Genomic DNA, 17403 nt, shown 5'->3' on the forward strand with positions numbered 1-17403 from the left:
GACTGGTGGATGATACAATAGCGAAATCCCGAAATCATCAGTGTAGATGGCGCAGGTGTTCTTATGTAGAAAACGGTGTTGATGTTCTGTGGTAAAATAAACTAAAATCATGTATATCACAGAAATAGAAAGTAAACAAAGAATTTGGACCCTTTTAGTGAAGTCTTGAAGTACAGCTTTACTTCTAATCTTCCGTTCGTTGTTATTTTATTCGGTTTGTAATAGTTGAAGGTGAGTCCTTGTAACAATAACAAACACAGTTCATGTGGTTAAAATTTGTGTGTAGATTAGTATTTATTAGTACACATGGAAGGTTTTGATGCGATTTACTATGAGGAGGAAGAAGAAAACATGGAAGAAGCAGAGCCGGCAGACGTGTCGTTGGTTCCTGACCCCGTCGTGATCCGTGGTGCTGGCAACATGACTGTGTAAGTGCCAGTTTCCTAAGTCACTAAGTAGACTCTGCCTGATTAATTAATTATTGACAGATTTGGACTGAGTAATCGGTTTAGCACAGAATTTCCAAGTGGGCTAGTCTCTCGAGTAGCCCCTGAAGAATTCAAAGAAACAGTAATGCGTATCAATGCCATACTAAAAAAGACACTTCCAGTTAATGTGAAATGGCTTTTTTGTGGTTGCTTATGCTGTTGTTGTACATTAGGTTGTTCGTTATGGCCTGTTATTTGTCTTAGTAAGAGGGTAAGATTTTAATGGTTTCAGTTGAACATTTAATTATTCAGGATCTTTATAGACTCAGCATTCCTTAAATAAGCTGCTAGAATGGGAGAATAGTTACCTATATAATAAACTGGGATTACATTGGCGTTTAACTAAACAGCAATGTGATTCATCATCTATGATGGAGTACGTAATTTTAATAGAATTCTTACCAAAAATTCCTATATACAGACCCGATTAACACATGTTTGTTCAATTTATGTAAATATGTAGCATTATAAATAACATATTAATAGATTTCACCTGGAATCTCTACTTTTTACCATTTAATTTTGTAAATAATGCAATATATGTGATAGTAGAACATATGAATGTTTTTGCTTTTCTTATTTAAGTGATTTATAACAAAATTTATACAATAGTACAAATTTTAATAAGAAATATTTTAGTAATGTGGGTATAATGTGCTTTATACTCTATTGATATTTTCCTAATATGCATATTAAATAAATTAAAATCATAGAAAGCATAGTTATGTATATCTATTAAATTAAAATGAAGTTAGTTGTTTATGTATTATTTATGCTTATTGTATATTTTTTTTCAAGATAAGGTTAGGGATTGTTCAAAATTTTATAGTTGGTCGATCCATTTCTTCCAGAGAAATGACTGATTGTATCCTCTTTAAACATACTTTTACTGAGTTTTAATTGAAAGTTATGTTCAAAGTTATTTAGCAATTAATTATATAAATTGTAGGTTCTAATAAATTGTTAATGACGGATTCATGTTATTATTTACATAAAATAAAAGTCAAATATAGGTATCTGATCAATTGTCTTATGACATTACACTTTTGAGGGATGTCTACAGGATAGGGTGATGTTGGAGATATTACTTTCTTAGAACATGGACACATGGGTTGATGATTATTAAGATCAATTTCAAATTTTCAGTGACGCTCAAAATTAGTATTAAGCTCTACGGTATTAAGCCAACTGCCAAGGCAACAATTATTGGCAACATTTTTTAGTAATGACGGGCAACATTATTAAAAAATGTTGCAGGTAACATGTTGCCAATTGTTGCCTTGGTGTAAGGCCGCCTTTATTAAAAAATGTTGCAGGCAACATGTTGCCTTGGTGTAAGGCCACCTTTAGGCCGCCTAAGGGTTTTTGTTTACGTTTCGAACCACAATAGCCCTCAACAGTTTTTAACAGTTTGACGTTCAAATGGTGTTACTTTAATTTTTATTGTTCAGTGTTAATACATAATGGCAAATGTTCGACAAGTGGTGAGCAATATGTAATTAATAATTCAGATATTGTAGATTTGTTACTGAGAAATAAGTTCTCTTCATTATCTTACGATAATGTTAAGGATTTGAAACGGCCTCGTCCTCCCGTCCTGCCATGTCAAATTTAGTAATTAGTAAAGCGAACAGCTCCAATCGTGGTTTTTGTGTTTCATGGTATGAAAAGTGCAAGTGGATTACAGGTAGCGAAATTAGGAACAAATTGTTTTGTTGGCCGTGCTTACTTTTTTCTGAGCAACGTCAAGGTCGGTGAAACTGTACAGGCTTTAACAATCGTAAAAAGATCGGTAGTGCACTGCAAAAACACGGTATTTCAAAAGATCACACACAAGCCCTACTAAAATTTAAATTATTTGCAAAAAAACAATAAAACATTGCAAACGTCTTAGAGGCCGATGTCAAGTTGACTTGCGACGGTCGCAACTTATTATTATCATGGCAACGCAACTTTGAGAAAGATGACGCATATTGGTAATTAATGTGTAGGACAAAGATAGCTACACATTTGTATTGCACCGCCTATTTGCGACCATGACTTGAAATAGGGCCCTTAGACAATGCACATCGCCAAAGTGTTATTGAATATAATCGTAGTCACCGAAAATAGTGAAACCCTTGGACGATTAATTGACATCACTATTTATTTAGGAACACAAGAGCTAGCGTTTGGCATGAAATGAAAATTCATTTAATTAGGGCAATTTTAGAGAACTTGCAAAATTATTAAGTCGACATAATGATAAATTTAAACAATTTTTAGACGAATCCACGATTTTCACTGGTTTGTCCAAGACCAAACAAAATGAGATCATTCAAAATATTAATAACGTAATTACAGTTACGGTTGAGGATGAAGTAAAAAGCGCCCCTTGTTTTTCATGGCAAACATAACTTTGGCTACTCGTGGTATTATGTGATAATTTTTTTTTTTTTTTTAATTTGGTTTTCTTTTACATTTTTATAGAGGTGTTTTGTTACGTTGTTTTTTTTTAAATAAATTATTAGTTAGGTTATATGTATTCCTAATACCTTACCAAATCCCTTAATCATCCTCCTCTCCTAGCAAGAGTTGCTGTAACTATACCTTCCTGTTGGTTCTTGCTGAACAGTGAATTGGTTCTTTATCAAAAAAAAGTTTTTTTTTAATTTTCATTATACTATTACATATTACTATTATTATTAAAATAAATAATGAACAAATACGGCGACCAACTTAGAGCATTTTAAAAAAATACCAACGAATCTGCCGTAGAGGTAATTTGAATAGAGAAGAACCTGTCACGTGATTTTTGCTGCGCGTTTGATTTTTGCTGCGCGTTTGATTTTTGCTGCGCGTTGAAGTGGAAGGGACACCGAGTGCAGTGGCGTAGCAAATTGTTTTTTCCCAGCTGTTTGACGTTCGACACAGTTTGATTTATGTGATAATATTTATTGATACTAAAAATTGTTGAATACATTTTAATAGTTTGCGTATGTCACTCTAACAGACATTATTAGACATAACAATACCTATTTCAGAACTTGTTAGCTGAAATTAAATGACGCCACACCTGCACAAGTGCGCACCTGACTCGCCACCTCCCCTTACAGAAAAAAATAGTTATGTAAGAGAAGAAAAAAGTAGGGGTTGTTATTTAAAAAAATTGGTGATGACGTCATAGCTCAAAAATGGATGACGTCATGAAAAAGTGAAGTAACTTAAAACAAGCATTATTAAAAACAAAAATTGACCTGTTTCAGCGTTTTCGGCAAATGTCATTAGTTTTGAAATTACTGAATTTATTCCATAAGTAATTTCCACACTGTATAAGCTGTACACATCGATTTTTAAATTTAACCGTTCTCGATATGAAAATTATTATCCCGTCCCGTGCCGGGCAATATTGCAAAGAAGTTTGGGTGTGAGAAATTAACCGGATTCTTAAACCATAAACCGAACCAAATTTGACCGGAAATTGTGTGGCCGGTCTAGAACATTTTGAAATTCTCAAGCAAGTTATTAAAATTTTAGAAAACGATGCGATATGAAGATGACACGTTTGAGGTTATGTCTCAGTGGTCTCGGTGCATATGAGTCATGAGCAATTTAACCTGGAAAATAATAAATAGAAAGACTTTGCGGCGTCTCTGTAAGTACATTATTGTAATATTTGAATATTTTTCAACAACTACCAACGCACTTTTCCATTGAAACTTTAAAAAATCCCTAAATTCAATTTTACGGCTGAAAATTTCCCAAAGACCACTCGCCAAGATAAAGAATGGAGTATATAATATAATAAGCGAATGGTGGAGGGAGAGCGAATAGAGGATTTTATCCACGTAGGATCTTTTTTCTTTTATCTAGCGGGATTTTGACCAATAATTCGCTGCCTTACATTTTTGACATGGTTACGAATTACGATATCTTTTGTTTGTCACCAGAAACTACATAGCCTCCAACCTAGCCAAATTTATATCAACCTAGTAACGAATCTAGGGACTTTTGTGTGGCATGAGTTGTGGTGGCATTTCTGTGAAATTTATGTCAAATTTCAATTTTTTAAATTCTTAACAGGAGCTCGCCACTTATGATTGATCAATGATCATCCTCAATGGGGAAAACAACATTATCTCAATTAATTATAACTCACGAGCGGTCCTGATCTCAGCCAGCAACCCTCAATAAGTACTTATAAATCACGGGCAGTCCTGAACCCAGTCAGCGACCCCCAATTAATTATAAAACATTTAAAGACTCACAATACTAATTGTATTTAATTAGGTATGGCGATGATCGTTATCAAAATCAATTATTAAAATAGGTAAACTCACCACAACACCAACAGAAACAGGTCACTCAGTGATACACTCACCTTATTGAATACACTTTTCCACAACAACCAACTTTTGCACAAAAATGGGTTGAAAATATAAACAGCGATCCAGTTTTGTTTAAGCACAGCTATTTATTTCAAACTCACGAACGCTTTCCTAACAAAGAGCTCTAATAAATATGACTCACGTAACGTGTAGAGTCTTAAAAACTATTAAAGAAAAAGCAGGCAAAAACGGAAAAATCACGGTCACATATTGAGCCGTCCTACACAAGTGATGCGCCTACCAACGAACAGCATTTCATTTTTATTATTATTGTTGACAGCTAACTACATACTGGGTGCCCCAAAATTCGCGGAACAACTCAATGGGGCAATGTTAACTCATGTTAGAAGATAATGAGAAAAATAATTCATATTAAGCACAACAGACCAGACATTATTATTTTAAATAAACAACAAAAGCAAAAAATAGCAAGCCATATCTTTTTGATATGGCTGTTCCAAATTCACATAATATAACACAGACATATAACACAAAAATTAATAAATATTTAGAGGTCTCCGTTGCTATGAGAAATCTTTGGTGTTTAGAAAAAATTTCGATCTTACCACTTATAATTTCAGCAACGGGAGTAGTACCGCAATCTCTTTTTAAAAATTTAAAAATTTTGGACTTAGAGAACACATTGGTTGTTGAAATTCAAAAAGGTATATTATTATACTCATGTCATATCGTGAGGAAATTCCTTAACATTGACACAGAATATAATAAACAACAAAGTCAAAATGCGGAGGCGAGACGCCGGTAATTATGTTGATAAGCACTGCACTATTACTTGATAGTAATATCCGTAATAGTGTATGTACTTCGGCAAAATTGCCGTGCCGCCGGGTGGTGGAGGGTTCAGTATTAAAGAATTCTGTACCTCTTAAATTTGAAGTATGGGGGCTCAAAAGGTGCAGCTTTGATCTCGTTTATTTTAAATATGTATTAAAAAAGATTTTGACTATTTGTCTTTTACTAGCCAGTAGTATAATAATTCTGAGTGATCAGGTTTGCAATTATTTTCTTCATTATCTTCAGCATTGCCGAGAAGCGATTTTACGTCGGTTTTATCTCAAATAATGTATGGCAACATGGCTTTGATTTTTCTCTCTCATTTCCACGGATACAACAAAAATGAAATATTTGCAGATTATTGGAATACATGGAATGTTTTTAAATGTTGCCACATTTAGTGTAACGAATAGGTCCATATCTTCTACAAAAAAAGAAGATTGATTTTTTAAAAACATTTTTACCTGTTATTTTAATGACTGCTAAATTGTTCCGCGAATTTTGGGGCACCCAGTAGATTAAATCAATGCAAAAAACTCTTATCATAGTTATATGTATTTATATTTCGATGTCCTTATTAGAGAGGCAGTTAGGTAGATAGACGTGATTTGAAGAAATTATCAGAACCGAGTTTTTAAGGGTGCGATATCACTAAGTGTACGATTGTTTTATTTCTTCGAGACACCTCCGTTATCTTTAACACAAAATTTTAACTTTGCAAATAGTAAACTATTGTAGCAACAAACAACTGTGATGATCATTTTTCTCAACACCATATTCAGATTTAATTTCCATAGAATTTCGAAAGTAGTTTAGTAGTTTAGATTGACAGGTACTAAGCTGCTTAGGCATATTTGATTTAAGGAGCGTTTAAAACATGTGGAACATGTTTGACAATATCTTTGGCGTCCTGAAGGTTTCTGCGCAGTTAGGCCGTTACTGACATAAATTACTTTATCACGAAAATTATTAATTATTTTAAAATTGAAACATTTTTTATTGTTCCTTTATATGTTTTTAATGTAGGTATACTTTAGGTAAATATGTACTTCTTAAATATTTCAATTTAGATTTTGGACAACTTAATAAAACTGAATGTCTACTTTTTCCTATTTTAAAAAGTGTATGCTGATGCTTTTTACGAAATAAAAACGAGCAAAAACGCGGACGGTATAAAAGACGTGAAGCCAAGAAAAATGCGATAGTTGAACGTTTTGTGTAGTGATCAGTTATTTATATACGGTGTACCAGAAATGTCGGGGTGTGCTTCTTGCTCAGGTTGCCCTTGCGCCCCTAAACTAACAAAATCAAAACCTAAGAGCGAAATGAAACCGAAAAAGACGGCTACGACTAAAAAAGCTACATCGTCGAGTTGCGGCCCTGGGGGCTGCAAGCCTTGCGGCACCAAAGCTAGAAAAAATACCCAGACCAAAAAAAGATAACAAGGTTTGTATCTCTAACAGTATAACATTCCTCATCCCAATTTCTGATTATTCCAGCTTGCGAAAAAACTACGCTGAGGTACCAACACCAACAGTCCTTTCAACAACGGCGATGATGGCAGGATTGTCTCAGCAGGCTTTCATTCAAATTTGTTGCACCGCTGGCGTGTGTTTTAATTAGTTGTGTTTAATGATCGTATGTATTTGATGTTTATATTTTTTGGATTTTTTAAGGAATGTATAATTGTATTATGACTTACTGTATTTAAATATTTTTATATTAATGACTAAATAAAGATTCAGAACGAAAAAATATTTTGTCTGTCTTTTTCCTTCAAAATTCACGGTTTTCACAAGTCCATGTTTAATAGATAGTTATAAATGTTCCTATATCAGTGCAGTAAGTATAAATTTTATTTATTTTAATCATCAAAGTTCGATCCTGATAATTTAAAGGAAATATTATGATAAAATACAAAGAGTTGCATAAAAACAAACGAACACAATTAAAAACAACACGTTTTTAGTATGCATAGGAATTTTTTTATTTTAGATATTTTTAAACGGCGTCAAATAAACACATTGGGCCGTATGATTTTCCTTTCATTAAAGTTAAACGTCGTTAAATTGTTTTGTCTCTGTCTAACATAGTGCTTGGTACATACTCTCACTTTGTCTAATCAATTATTTAGCTAATGAAAGGCTTAACGAATGGTAAATCATACGGCCCACTGTTTTGAGGTATACATATGCCGAATGAGAACAAAAACTGCTTTTGTTTTAACGTGCAGTTTATCAGTGTAAATTGTACAGAGTATACAGTGAGTTTTTTTTAAGACTGGCCATAGGGTTTTACATGCTAATTTTTCAACCCCCTGTTAACTTTTGTTCCGATAAAAATATTCAAACCATTTTTGGAACAAAGTTGGAAGATTTTTTAAACTATAGATTACAATTTAATATCCCAAACCGTCGAAAAAATTGTGAAAAAATAATTTTTAGGGCGCCGAAATAATAGTACGTCGAGCGGCCGCCAGAGTAGCGCCATTGTCGGCTCAACCAGCACCTGACGATCTCCAATTTTGGACGCTTTCGGCGCGCTAAAAAATATTTTTTTCACAACTTTTTCGACAGTTTGGGATATTGAATTGTAATCTATCCGATAGTTTAAAAAATCTCCCAACTTTGTTCCAAAAATGGTTTGAATATTTTCATCGGAACAAAAGTTAACAGAGCGTTGAAAAATTAGCATGTAAAACCCTATGGCCAGTCTTAAAAAAAACTCACTGTATATTTATATGTAGTCTGTTTCTTTAATCAACGAACGACAACCTGTTAATTTAGATTTGCAATAATAAAATTTTACGAAATTTAGGGAATTTGATGATGTCTATTGGCTATACCAGTCAACGCTTGTCATTTTTAATGTCCTTAAAAGTGTGCAAACTCACATTTAAAATTCGAAAGTGTTATTAAAAATGCCTCGCAAAGTGAGACATTTATGAAACTCTCAAATTAGTTGTTATCAACTTTATTAACGGCATGCGCTACTCATATCTCTACATAAGCTCAAAAGTGTACAAAATGTTTCCAGCTCTATTTTGGTAAAATTCAGTGGCGTAGATAAGGGGGGGTCCAGGGGGTCCGGACCCCCCCCAGAGCTCATCCATATTTTTTTTTACAACTGAATAACATTTTTTCAGTATATACATGAAGTCATCAAGCATGACATTGACGATCAAAATAAATTTATCACGGCTGTACATATTTTATTTTCTCGTCTTTTGCTTTTGCTTATGCCACCTCTAACAAAAAGAAATCACCAGATGTGCGACGGATTTTGAACAAAACAAAAAATGAGGGTGGTTGTCCCACTATCCATATCATCACCTGAAAGGAAACGTTCGTAAATTTACGAGAAAAAAAAGTGGCAAATTTTAACGCGTTTCTCGCGATGGCCCACCGCCAAGCCGAACGCTCGAAGCTCCTCGTATTTAATGTGCGGTATCCTTTCATTATATGGACTTTTTTATGATTCTGTTATAACCCTGTTAGGAGGTATTAATTAAAACAAGACGACAAAAAAAATGGTCAAATTTGTATTTTTTTTTATTCAGTTGAAAATAGTATATTGTCGTCTTATTTTAATTAATACCTCATAACAGGGTTATAACAGAATCCTAAGAAAACGTTCATACTATTGAGTCGGCACCACACATTAAATTTACCACAAAAAAATTCAAATTATTCTTTAATACGACTGACCTGTTTTATTTTAGCTGACAATGCTGTACCGGGTGAATCAAGTTTTCTCGCCCGGTCAGGCTCTGACGCCTTCAGTGCCTTGTGCATAATTACTATTTAGTTAAAAGATTGAGTTCAGTTCAGTTTAAAAATAATTTAGTGTTGTGTTGAAAAAAAAAGGTAAAAAAAATTAATATTGCATTCGTTCACGAATAATTTCGGATGGTTTCTGTTAGAATTAGAAAATGTCAAAACCAAAACGGCAAAAATCACAGACAATTGACCAGTTTTTTTCAAGACAAACAGCATCAGATGATAATAATTGCGAGTCTGTATTGAGGCAGCGAGAGATAGAAATTGCTCCCTCAACATCCAATTCAAATTTCCGTTCGACTGAAATGGAACATCAAAATACTGCTGCGTCCCTTTCTCAGACACAAGAAAATTCAGGCCCTATCAACGACATTAGTCTATTTTGTAACAGGGTTCTGTCTCATGCAGAGAAAGTTACCGTTTTAAACAATATTTGGAGTCCAGACGTTTCATATTCGTTTCCGGTTATTAAATCTGGACCTAAAGAGAAAAAACTTAAATTCCAGTACTGTTGGCTTAGTAAATGAAATTGGCTGGCCTATTCGGAAATTGAAAATGGAGCCTACTGCAAATTTTGCATTGTATTTTCTAAGGCTGGTGCAGGGGTAAATTCTCAGAGTTTGGGTGCGTTATCAAAGAAAAAGTTTGATAATTGGAAAAAAGCTATTGACACATTTGAAAAGCATTCACATGCTCAGTATCATTTGCAGTCACTTGCTGATGCAGATTATTTCCTAAATGTCGATAGAAACAATTTGCTTTCGGTGGAAAATAAACTGTCTGCAGACAGAACTCAAAAAATCCTTGAGAACAGGCAGACAATTGTGCCTATAATAGACACGGTAATTCTTTGCGGTGTCCAGGAAATGGCACTTCGCGGTCATCGTGATTCTGGCAAGAATTCAATCATCACAGCGCCAACTGACAAAAATCAGAGCAACTTCCGAGCTATACTGCGTTATAGAGCTAAAGGGGATGAACTGCTGAAAAATGCTTTAGAGGGACCTGGAGAGAGAAACAAGTACACGAGTCCTACCATCCAGAACGAAATTATAGACTCATGTAACGCATTGATTCTAGAGCGTGTGGTTTCCGAAGTGAATGCGGCTAAATGCTTTTCAGTTTTGGCTGATGAAACTGCTGACATTTCGGGAGTTGAACAAGTGTCATTATGCGTGAGATATGTGGACTTGACCACACTGAAAATCAAAGAACACTTTTTACAATTTGTACCAACTGCAGACGTCACCGGAGAAGGGTTGGCAAAGGTCATCTTGAATAATTTGCGCGAATTTGGTATCGACAAAAAGTATTTACGTGGACAAGGATACGATGGAGCAGCGGCAATGTCTGGTGAATTTAATGGTGTTCAGGCTCACGTGATGAAAAATCATCCAACTGCATTGTATGTGCATTGCGCTGCTCATAGCCTCAACTTAGCTGTTTCAAAAGCTAGCGAGGTGCCAGAAATTCGAAATTGTTTAGGTATTGTCGGTCAAGCCCACAATTTCTTTTCATATCCAAAGCGTCGAGATGTGTTAAATAAAGCTTTAGCAGAAGCAGAGAATATCCCTAAAATTAAGACACTAAAAAAAATGTGTACTACACGATGGATTGAGAGATTTGACTCCGTAAGTGACTTTAAAGAAATTTACGTCTATGTCGTAGATGCGCTTTCTGAAGTCTCAGAATGGAAAGATAGGGTCACTGCTAATGAAGCGAGATCTCTTGTAAATGGGATTACGCAAGGCAAGTTCATTATTGCTTTATTTGTTACTGCCAAACTTTTTGCTCTTGGGTATCCACTGAGCAAACATTTACAAAAGATAAGTATAGATTTAAAAGAAGCCGTATCATTAGCAGAAGGCACAATTTCCGAAATGCAAAAATTGAGAAATAATGCAGAGGATGAGTTTAAAGAAATATTTAAACAAGCGACTCTATTAGCGAACGAAGTTTCAGCTTTTATTGTAATTCCAAGACTCACCGCTCATCAAAGACACAGATCCAATCCAGGGAACCAAAATACTCCAGAAGATTACTACAGAGTTACTCTCTTCATTCCATATGTCGAACGCTTCCTGAGCGAATTGAAAAAAAGGTTTATAGACCATAAAGAAGTCTTAGCAGGGTTCCAGGCATTATTTCCAAATAAGGAAGGCTCGACACCCGAAGAACCACAACAATTCGACAAAGAATCCCAAAACAACTTCGAGTATTTAATCAAATTTTATTCAGAAGACTTCAACGACAACCCAGAAATAATCATTGCTGAGAGAAAACTTTGGTTTGGCAAAATTTTCAAAGAGAAAATTGTCCCAACTAATGCCATGGAAGCACTAGCAATATGTAACCCTATTATATATCCAAATATGCTGAAATTATATACCATTCTTGCGACGCTTCCTGTATCTACTGCTTCTGCAGAACGATCATTTTCAGCGTTGAAACGAATCAAAATGTACCTTCGGAATACAATGTCAGAGGTAGTAATTGTGTTTAAAGTATTTTTGATAATTCTACTTCTCTCTTAATTTTAGCGAAGATTGAATGGTTTGGCTGCATTATCCATTAACAGAGAGTTCGTACCTCCAGCTGAAGCCGTGCTAGATCATTTATCTAAAAAACCTCGAAAGCTAGAATTTGTTCTTTGAGATTTTTTTTGTTTTTTTTTTCAACATGAGTATAAACAATTAAAATGTGTTCCTTCAAGCCGTGTTGGGATAATTACATACTCTAGTTTTATAAGTAGACACCTACATTGAAAATCAAATTTTCATACCTAATACAAAAGTAAGTATGTGGACCCCCCCCAAAGCAAAAAGCTATCTACGCCACTGGTAAAATTAATATATTAAATAGAGTTGGCGCCATCCTGGTTCCTAGGGGCGTTTTTTGATTGATAATTGGCTGCACTTTTATTGTCAAAATTGGCACTATTTGTGTTTAAATAAAATTGTTAATTATCAAAATGTTTCTAAAGTTGACTCAAGTTGCAAAAAACCACTTTGCCTTTGCAACAGCACTTTTATGGCATTAATCATTTGAAATTACTTTAAAACTGTACTTATATGGAAAATATTTAATTCAAACTATGATTTTTTGGTCCCTTTGTGCCTTTATTTGGTTCAAAAATATTGAAAAAATGCTGTTGCAAATGGCAAGTGGTTTTTTGCGACTTGAGTCAACTATAGAGTGAAAAATAAATTATATGTATTTAGATTTGCTTGCATTTACTTCACAAAGTCAGTGGCAACCAGGCTGCCAATGCAAATTTAACTCTCAAAAACTCCCCTAGCAACCAGGATCAAGCCAACTTTCTCTTATATACCACTCTATATTTTGGGTGTAAACTGCGGTGTTGGTGGCTCTTTGATAAAAAAACAAAAACAGACTAGATATACCTGTCAACATACCCTGAGATCATTTAAAGTTATAATTAAAGTTGGCTATGACTTTAAAATTAGATTGGCAATACCATTGACATCTTGATTTGGTTTGTCAAAGTTGTCAAACACCTGATTTAGATACAACTGTTAACTCGCCGTTTCATATTTTGTATTGAATTTTAAAACGTCATTTTGACAATTCAAATCAAGGTGTCAGTGGTGTTGCCAATTAGTATATTAAAGAACGAGTTTTATAAGGGTTGATTTGGCGCACGAGTCCCAAGTGTAGAAAACGACCCGTAAGGGAGTTTTGTATGGGACGAGTGCACCAATGCCCTTATAAAACGAGTTTTTTATGTTATTTTTTAGAATTTGCACCCTTGTTTTAATTTTTAAATAAAAAATTTAAATTTTCAAATTCCATTTTGTATTAATTGGTAATTCAAGGTAACGGATGCAACTACATCTGCAACAGATGTTAAAAAGTAGAGTTTGAACATTAATATTGGAAGTTTTTTGGTGTAAATGACAATAATACATACTGTGATAATACACTGAAATATTGATAAAAATTTTCTTAGATCTATTAAACCACGAGTGCTTTATTGACAGCCATAAACAACTCCAAATTGAATACAATAATAGACCTATTAGAGACGCAAATTCTGAGATATTTCGCGCGTTTGCGCAATGCATATTTTGTTCGCCAGCATCAAAACACTCCGCGTACCGGCGTACCCGCCCTCCGCTGTTCAATTATAGCAAGCGTTAAGAAGCGCACATGTGGTTTTGTCCGTGTTGGACAGAAAATTTTCTTTTTCCCGTGATCAGTTGTAGGGGTTGCTTTAAGTTTAAGACAATCTAAACTATTCCAAACAATCCTTTGTTTAATCTGGTGTGTTTTAAATGACAATTCGTATAAGTGTCTTTCCGTGTACCTATTTTTTTTTTTTGGTTCGAATGTGTTTTTATAAACGAATTTTTTGTTTTGACTCCTTCGGTCCTGCGCATATTTGAGGGGTGAAAAAATAATTTGGTAAGTAATTCTATTTATTGTGTATACTTGTTGTAATTGACTTAGGTACTATGGCGGACAATAAATTTAGGCCGGCCTGTCATTGTTTTGACATCAAAATGTGAAGCTGGCATTATGTTCAACTAACCCCATTTTCGATTTTTGTCATTCTTGTCATCGTGATAGCGATAATTAAAATTAAAATTGGGAAAAGAAGCGTCCACCAGAGATGAATGTTACTACAAATCAGTTATGCTAGTGCGTCATGATCTGTAAGTTACGAAAAGGGCGAAGGAAACGCCAAACAGCTTGAAAACTTTCAGTTTGACAAACTGACACATCACTCTCATAATGACAATAAATGGTCGCTTGCATTGACTTTTTTGAAATGTCAGAAATGTGCCGGCCTAAATTTATTGTCCGCCATAGTACGTATATCGTTTTTGTGGTGAAGGTATTTAGACCGACATTTTACGTTGTATAATTTGAAAGATGCTTAACAATTTGTTTTAACGTTAAGGCCACGCTCTATGTTTCTTAAAACTAATAACGAATCTTTCGCGAATAATATTCAGTTTAAAGGAACTTTGCTCGACAGAGTGCAACGGTGTTTCTATCATGTTGCAGTAACGTATAGAACCGTATAAAATGAAAATAGGTATGAAGCTTCAAGATTTCTGTCGTTAAGATAAGATTAATTTGCGAATCCCGGCGGATAACGAACAGGTGGTTATTCTCTAATATGTATTTCGAGCGGGACAACAAAAGAAAAACTTGTTCTCGGTGAACGTCCAAAGTCCACATCCCCTCAGACATCCAAATATAATTATTTTTCTTTTTAGTTTCACCGAATATTTATTATTTTATTTTCCTGGAAGTATTTAAAAAGCTGCGAAAATGTTTCGAATATTGAAAAAACTGTCTCAAACTGTGATGAAAGGAGTAAAATGGCAGTAAAATCTTTGCAGTGCTGTTTGTTTAACATAACCTAAATTTTGTTACAATTGTTGGTTAAATTATAATAATTTCAGTAGCATGTTTCTTTGCAATGCTTATCTTAAATTTTGCTATAATTTTCGTTGAAAAATATTACAGAGTAAATGGTAATTCATACTGAAATTATAATATGTAACCCGTTTTACTACAATCAATTTGTAAAAATTAAAATCCGTTTCGTTCTTCTGTAATTATATGTATTAAGAGTTTTATACGTATTTTTGATAATAGAATCAGCCCTGAAAATTTGTCGGTGGAATTCTGACACACCCTGTATAATGACAAATAAAGACAATAACAAGCACATCGTATTCTTACATTATTAATTTAAAATTTCATATTGATTCTAGAATATCATGGGTTATTTTCTATTTCATCTTCATTGTACCCTGCGGAAGACGGACTGGAATTTCCAGAATCATCATTTCTGCAAAAAGTACTGCTACGTTTTTTTTCCCTTTTGGTGAAATTGTCCCAAAATAACGATTTAACGGGTCGAGATCAATTGGAGACTGCTCGCGAGTACAAACAAAAATGTGGGGGAGGGTGGTGATAACCGGGAGAAAGGAAACCTCCGAGTGATTTAATAAAAAGATATATTTTCACTCAGTCCTGCACATGTACAAATCTGATTATTTTCAACAAAAAAAAAAAAAAAACATTTCTCACACTAAGTAATTACATATGTACAAAATGAAGGGTTGTGCCCTCGCCGCGATAAAAAAGGAAAACTCTCGAAAAGTAATTTGAATTCAAAAACAAAATTAAAAAAAAAGGGCCGAACCGAAAGCGAAGTCCGATATCGTCCTCGACGCTAATTTTCTACGCCGCCCACGATCGGCGGGACCGTTTCCTCGGGCCTCACTTCGTTTCCCAAAAAAAAAGACAAATTCAAAATAGAATTTGCGCGGCGGACGAGGACACAAAAGATAAATAATACAATAAGAACTCTTACAAAAAACTGTTATTGGTCTGACCGGCCGTTTGCAGGCGAGGTCGTCAGCAGACCGATAACTCAAACCCGAACAAAAAAAAACGTTCTGCCTGAAACGACGCTTTGGCTTCCCGAAAACTAAAAATTTACTCTATCACCCTGGCTTTGCTCGTCACGGGGCGGTCGACGTCTCCGGAGATCGGGACGTTTCTCGGGGACTTCCTCGGGCCCACGGTGGACGACGAAATCCGGGCGTGGAATCTGACTCCGTACTCCGGTGTTCGGTTCTCGGCAAACATTCCGTCGGGGGATCCGTAAATCCGCTCCTGGGCGTATGGGTTTGGACTTCCTGGACTCTTCTTCCAGCCTCATCCTCTTCGGACCCTCGACGTCTCCACACCCTATTCCCGCCGCTCAACCACTCGCCGTTAATACTTTTTTTTAAACAAATTTGCTTATAATTTTTTAACGGAAAAAGATAACAAATTATTTTCTTTACAAAATGTGTTCAGAAAAATTAGCTCTTTTTAATGCCAAAATATAGGTATAGAGCTGAAACATCGAGTTTCGCTCACCCTGTATACTCGTCATGAGCAGATTTTTAAAAAAATCTGGATTTTCATTAATTTTTCCTTGCGCCCAACGACAGAATATCACCCGATTTTCAAAATCCTGACCGTATAATTCTTGATGTAATTCCATACGGTATGGATGAAAACTTTGACTTTTTAAAATTCTCCAAACAAACACTGGACGGGCTAATATTGGTAGCGCCGCTGATTTGTCTGGTACTCATATGACGATTGTTTTCCACTAGATTTACCACCATAGTTGTATTTATTTCATTAGTGGTTGCTGGGTTATCCCAGGTTTTCTTTTTGTGGGAAAAACTATCTGTTTCCCGAAGATGTTTTGTTAAATCCGTAAAAATTTTCTGGTTTGGATGAGGACGCTCCGGAAATCTCTGTGTGCGTCTCAGCCGCTAATGTAGCATTACGCAGACATTATCCATAAATTAAGACCATTTTCAATTTTTCTTCAAATGAGTATTGAAAAGACATGATGTTTTAACAAAACGCATAAAATAAACTTACTATTTATTCACTTTATAAACACGCAATAAAGACACAGAAGTTGCAGGCCACTAGCACCATAGGGAATTCGAGTGTACCCCTATTGCCTTGGGGTGCGTTTCTTTACTATATAATTGCTTGGAGTCTTCGCTGTTTACTCGCCATAACATTTGCCCCGTCATATGATTGCGCTACTACGGGTAAATCATGCAAATCACATTTCTTTATTGCTTCTAAAATATCTATACGTCGCCAATCGCTGTTTGTCTCGTGCCGTAATACAATCAATGAAGGTAAGAAAGCAATCTTCAACTTCCATTTTATTTGCGTATCTTATTACGACCGATAACTCGTCGGTCTAGAGGTAAAAATCATTAAAATCATTTTCATAATTTATGTTTTAATTTCTTTTCTTTTCAACAATACGCTTAATTATCCTTTTAACATTGATGTAAAAATCACTTCTTGAATTATTTCTATTTTTTGTATCAATTAATTATTATTATTATGGCTTCATGGATTTACAGAACTATTCCAACCCATGCCAAGCAACTATTGCATCCTATT

The 17403-nt window shown here is 34.8% G+C and overlaps 2 protein-coding genes and 1 long non-coding RNA gene across 3 annotated transcripts in view; all 3 read left to right on the plus strand.

Moving 5' to 3' along the window:
- Positions 1 to 21: 21 nt before the first annotated feature.
- On the plus strand, positions 22 to 1462 carry LOC138140371 (cysteine-rich hydrophobic domain-containing protein 2). The gene is made up of 4 exons (XM_069061368.1): positions 22 to 231; positions 287 to 428; positions 489 to 699; positions 752 to 1462. Exons 2-4 carry the CDS (start codon positions 307 to 309, stop codon positions 917 to 919), a joined length of 501 nt encoding a protein of 166 aa, XP_068917469.1. The 5' UTR covers positions 22 to 231; positions 287 to 306; the 3' UTR covers positions 920 to 1462.
- An 8833-nt stretch (positions 1463 to 10295) lies between these two features.
- LOC138140100 (52 kDa repressor of the inhibitor of the protein kinase-like) lies at positions 10296 to 11979 on the plus strand. The gene is made up of 4 exons (XM_069060805.1): positions 10296 to 10491; positions 10552 to 10782; positions 11098 to 11716; positions 11970 to 11979. The coding sequence occupies exons 1-4, from the start codon at positions 10296 to 10298 to the stop codon at positions 11977 to 11979; spliced, it is 1056 nt and encodes a 351-aa protein (XP_068916906.1).
- Positions 11980 to 13295: 1316 nt separating this feature from the next.
- Positions 13296 to 17403, plus strand: part of LOC138139998 (uncharacterized) — a 28363-nt gene continuing 24255 nt past the window's right edge. The window contains exon 1 of the long non-coding RNA XR_011162421.1: positions 13296 to 13854. This is a non-coding gene — a long non-coding RNA (uncharacterized lncRNA). The remainder of the gene's footprint in view (positions 13855 to 17403) is intronic.

This window comes from Tenebrio molitor, chromosome X, assembly GCF_963966145.1.
Source record: "Tenebrio molitor chromosome X, icTenMoli1.1, whole genome shotgun sequence".
In the NCBI taxonomy this organism is placed as follows: domain Eukaryota; kingdom Metazoa; phylum Arthropoda; class Insecta; order Coleoptera; family Tenebrionidae; genus Tenebrio; species Tenebrio molitor.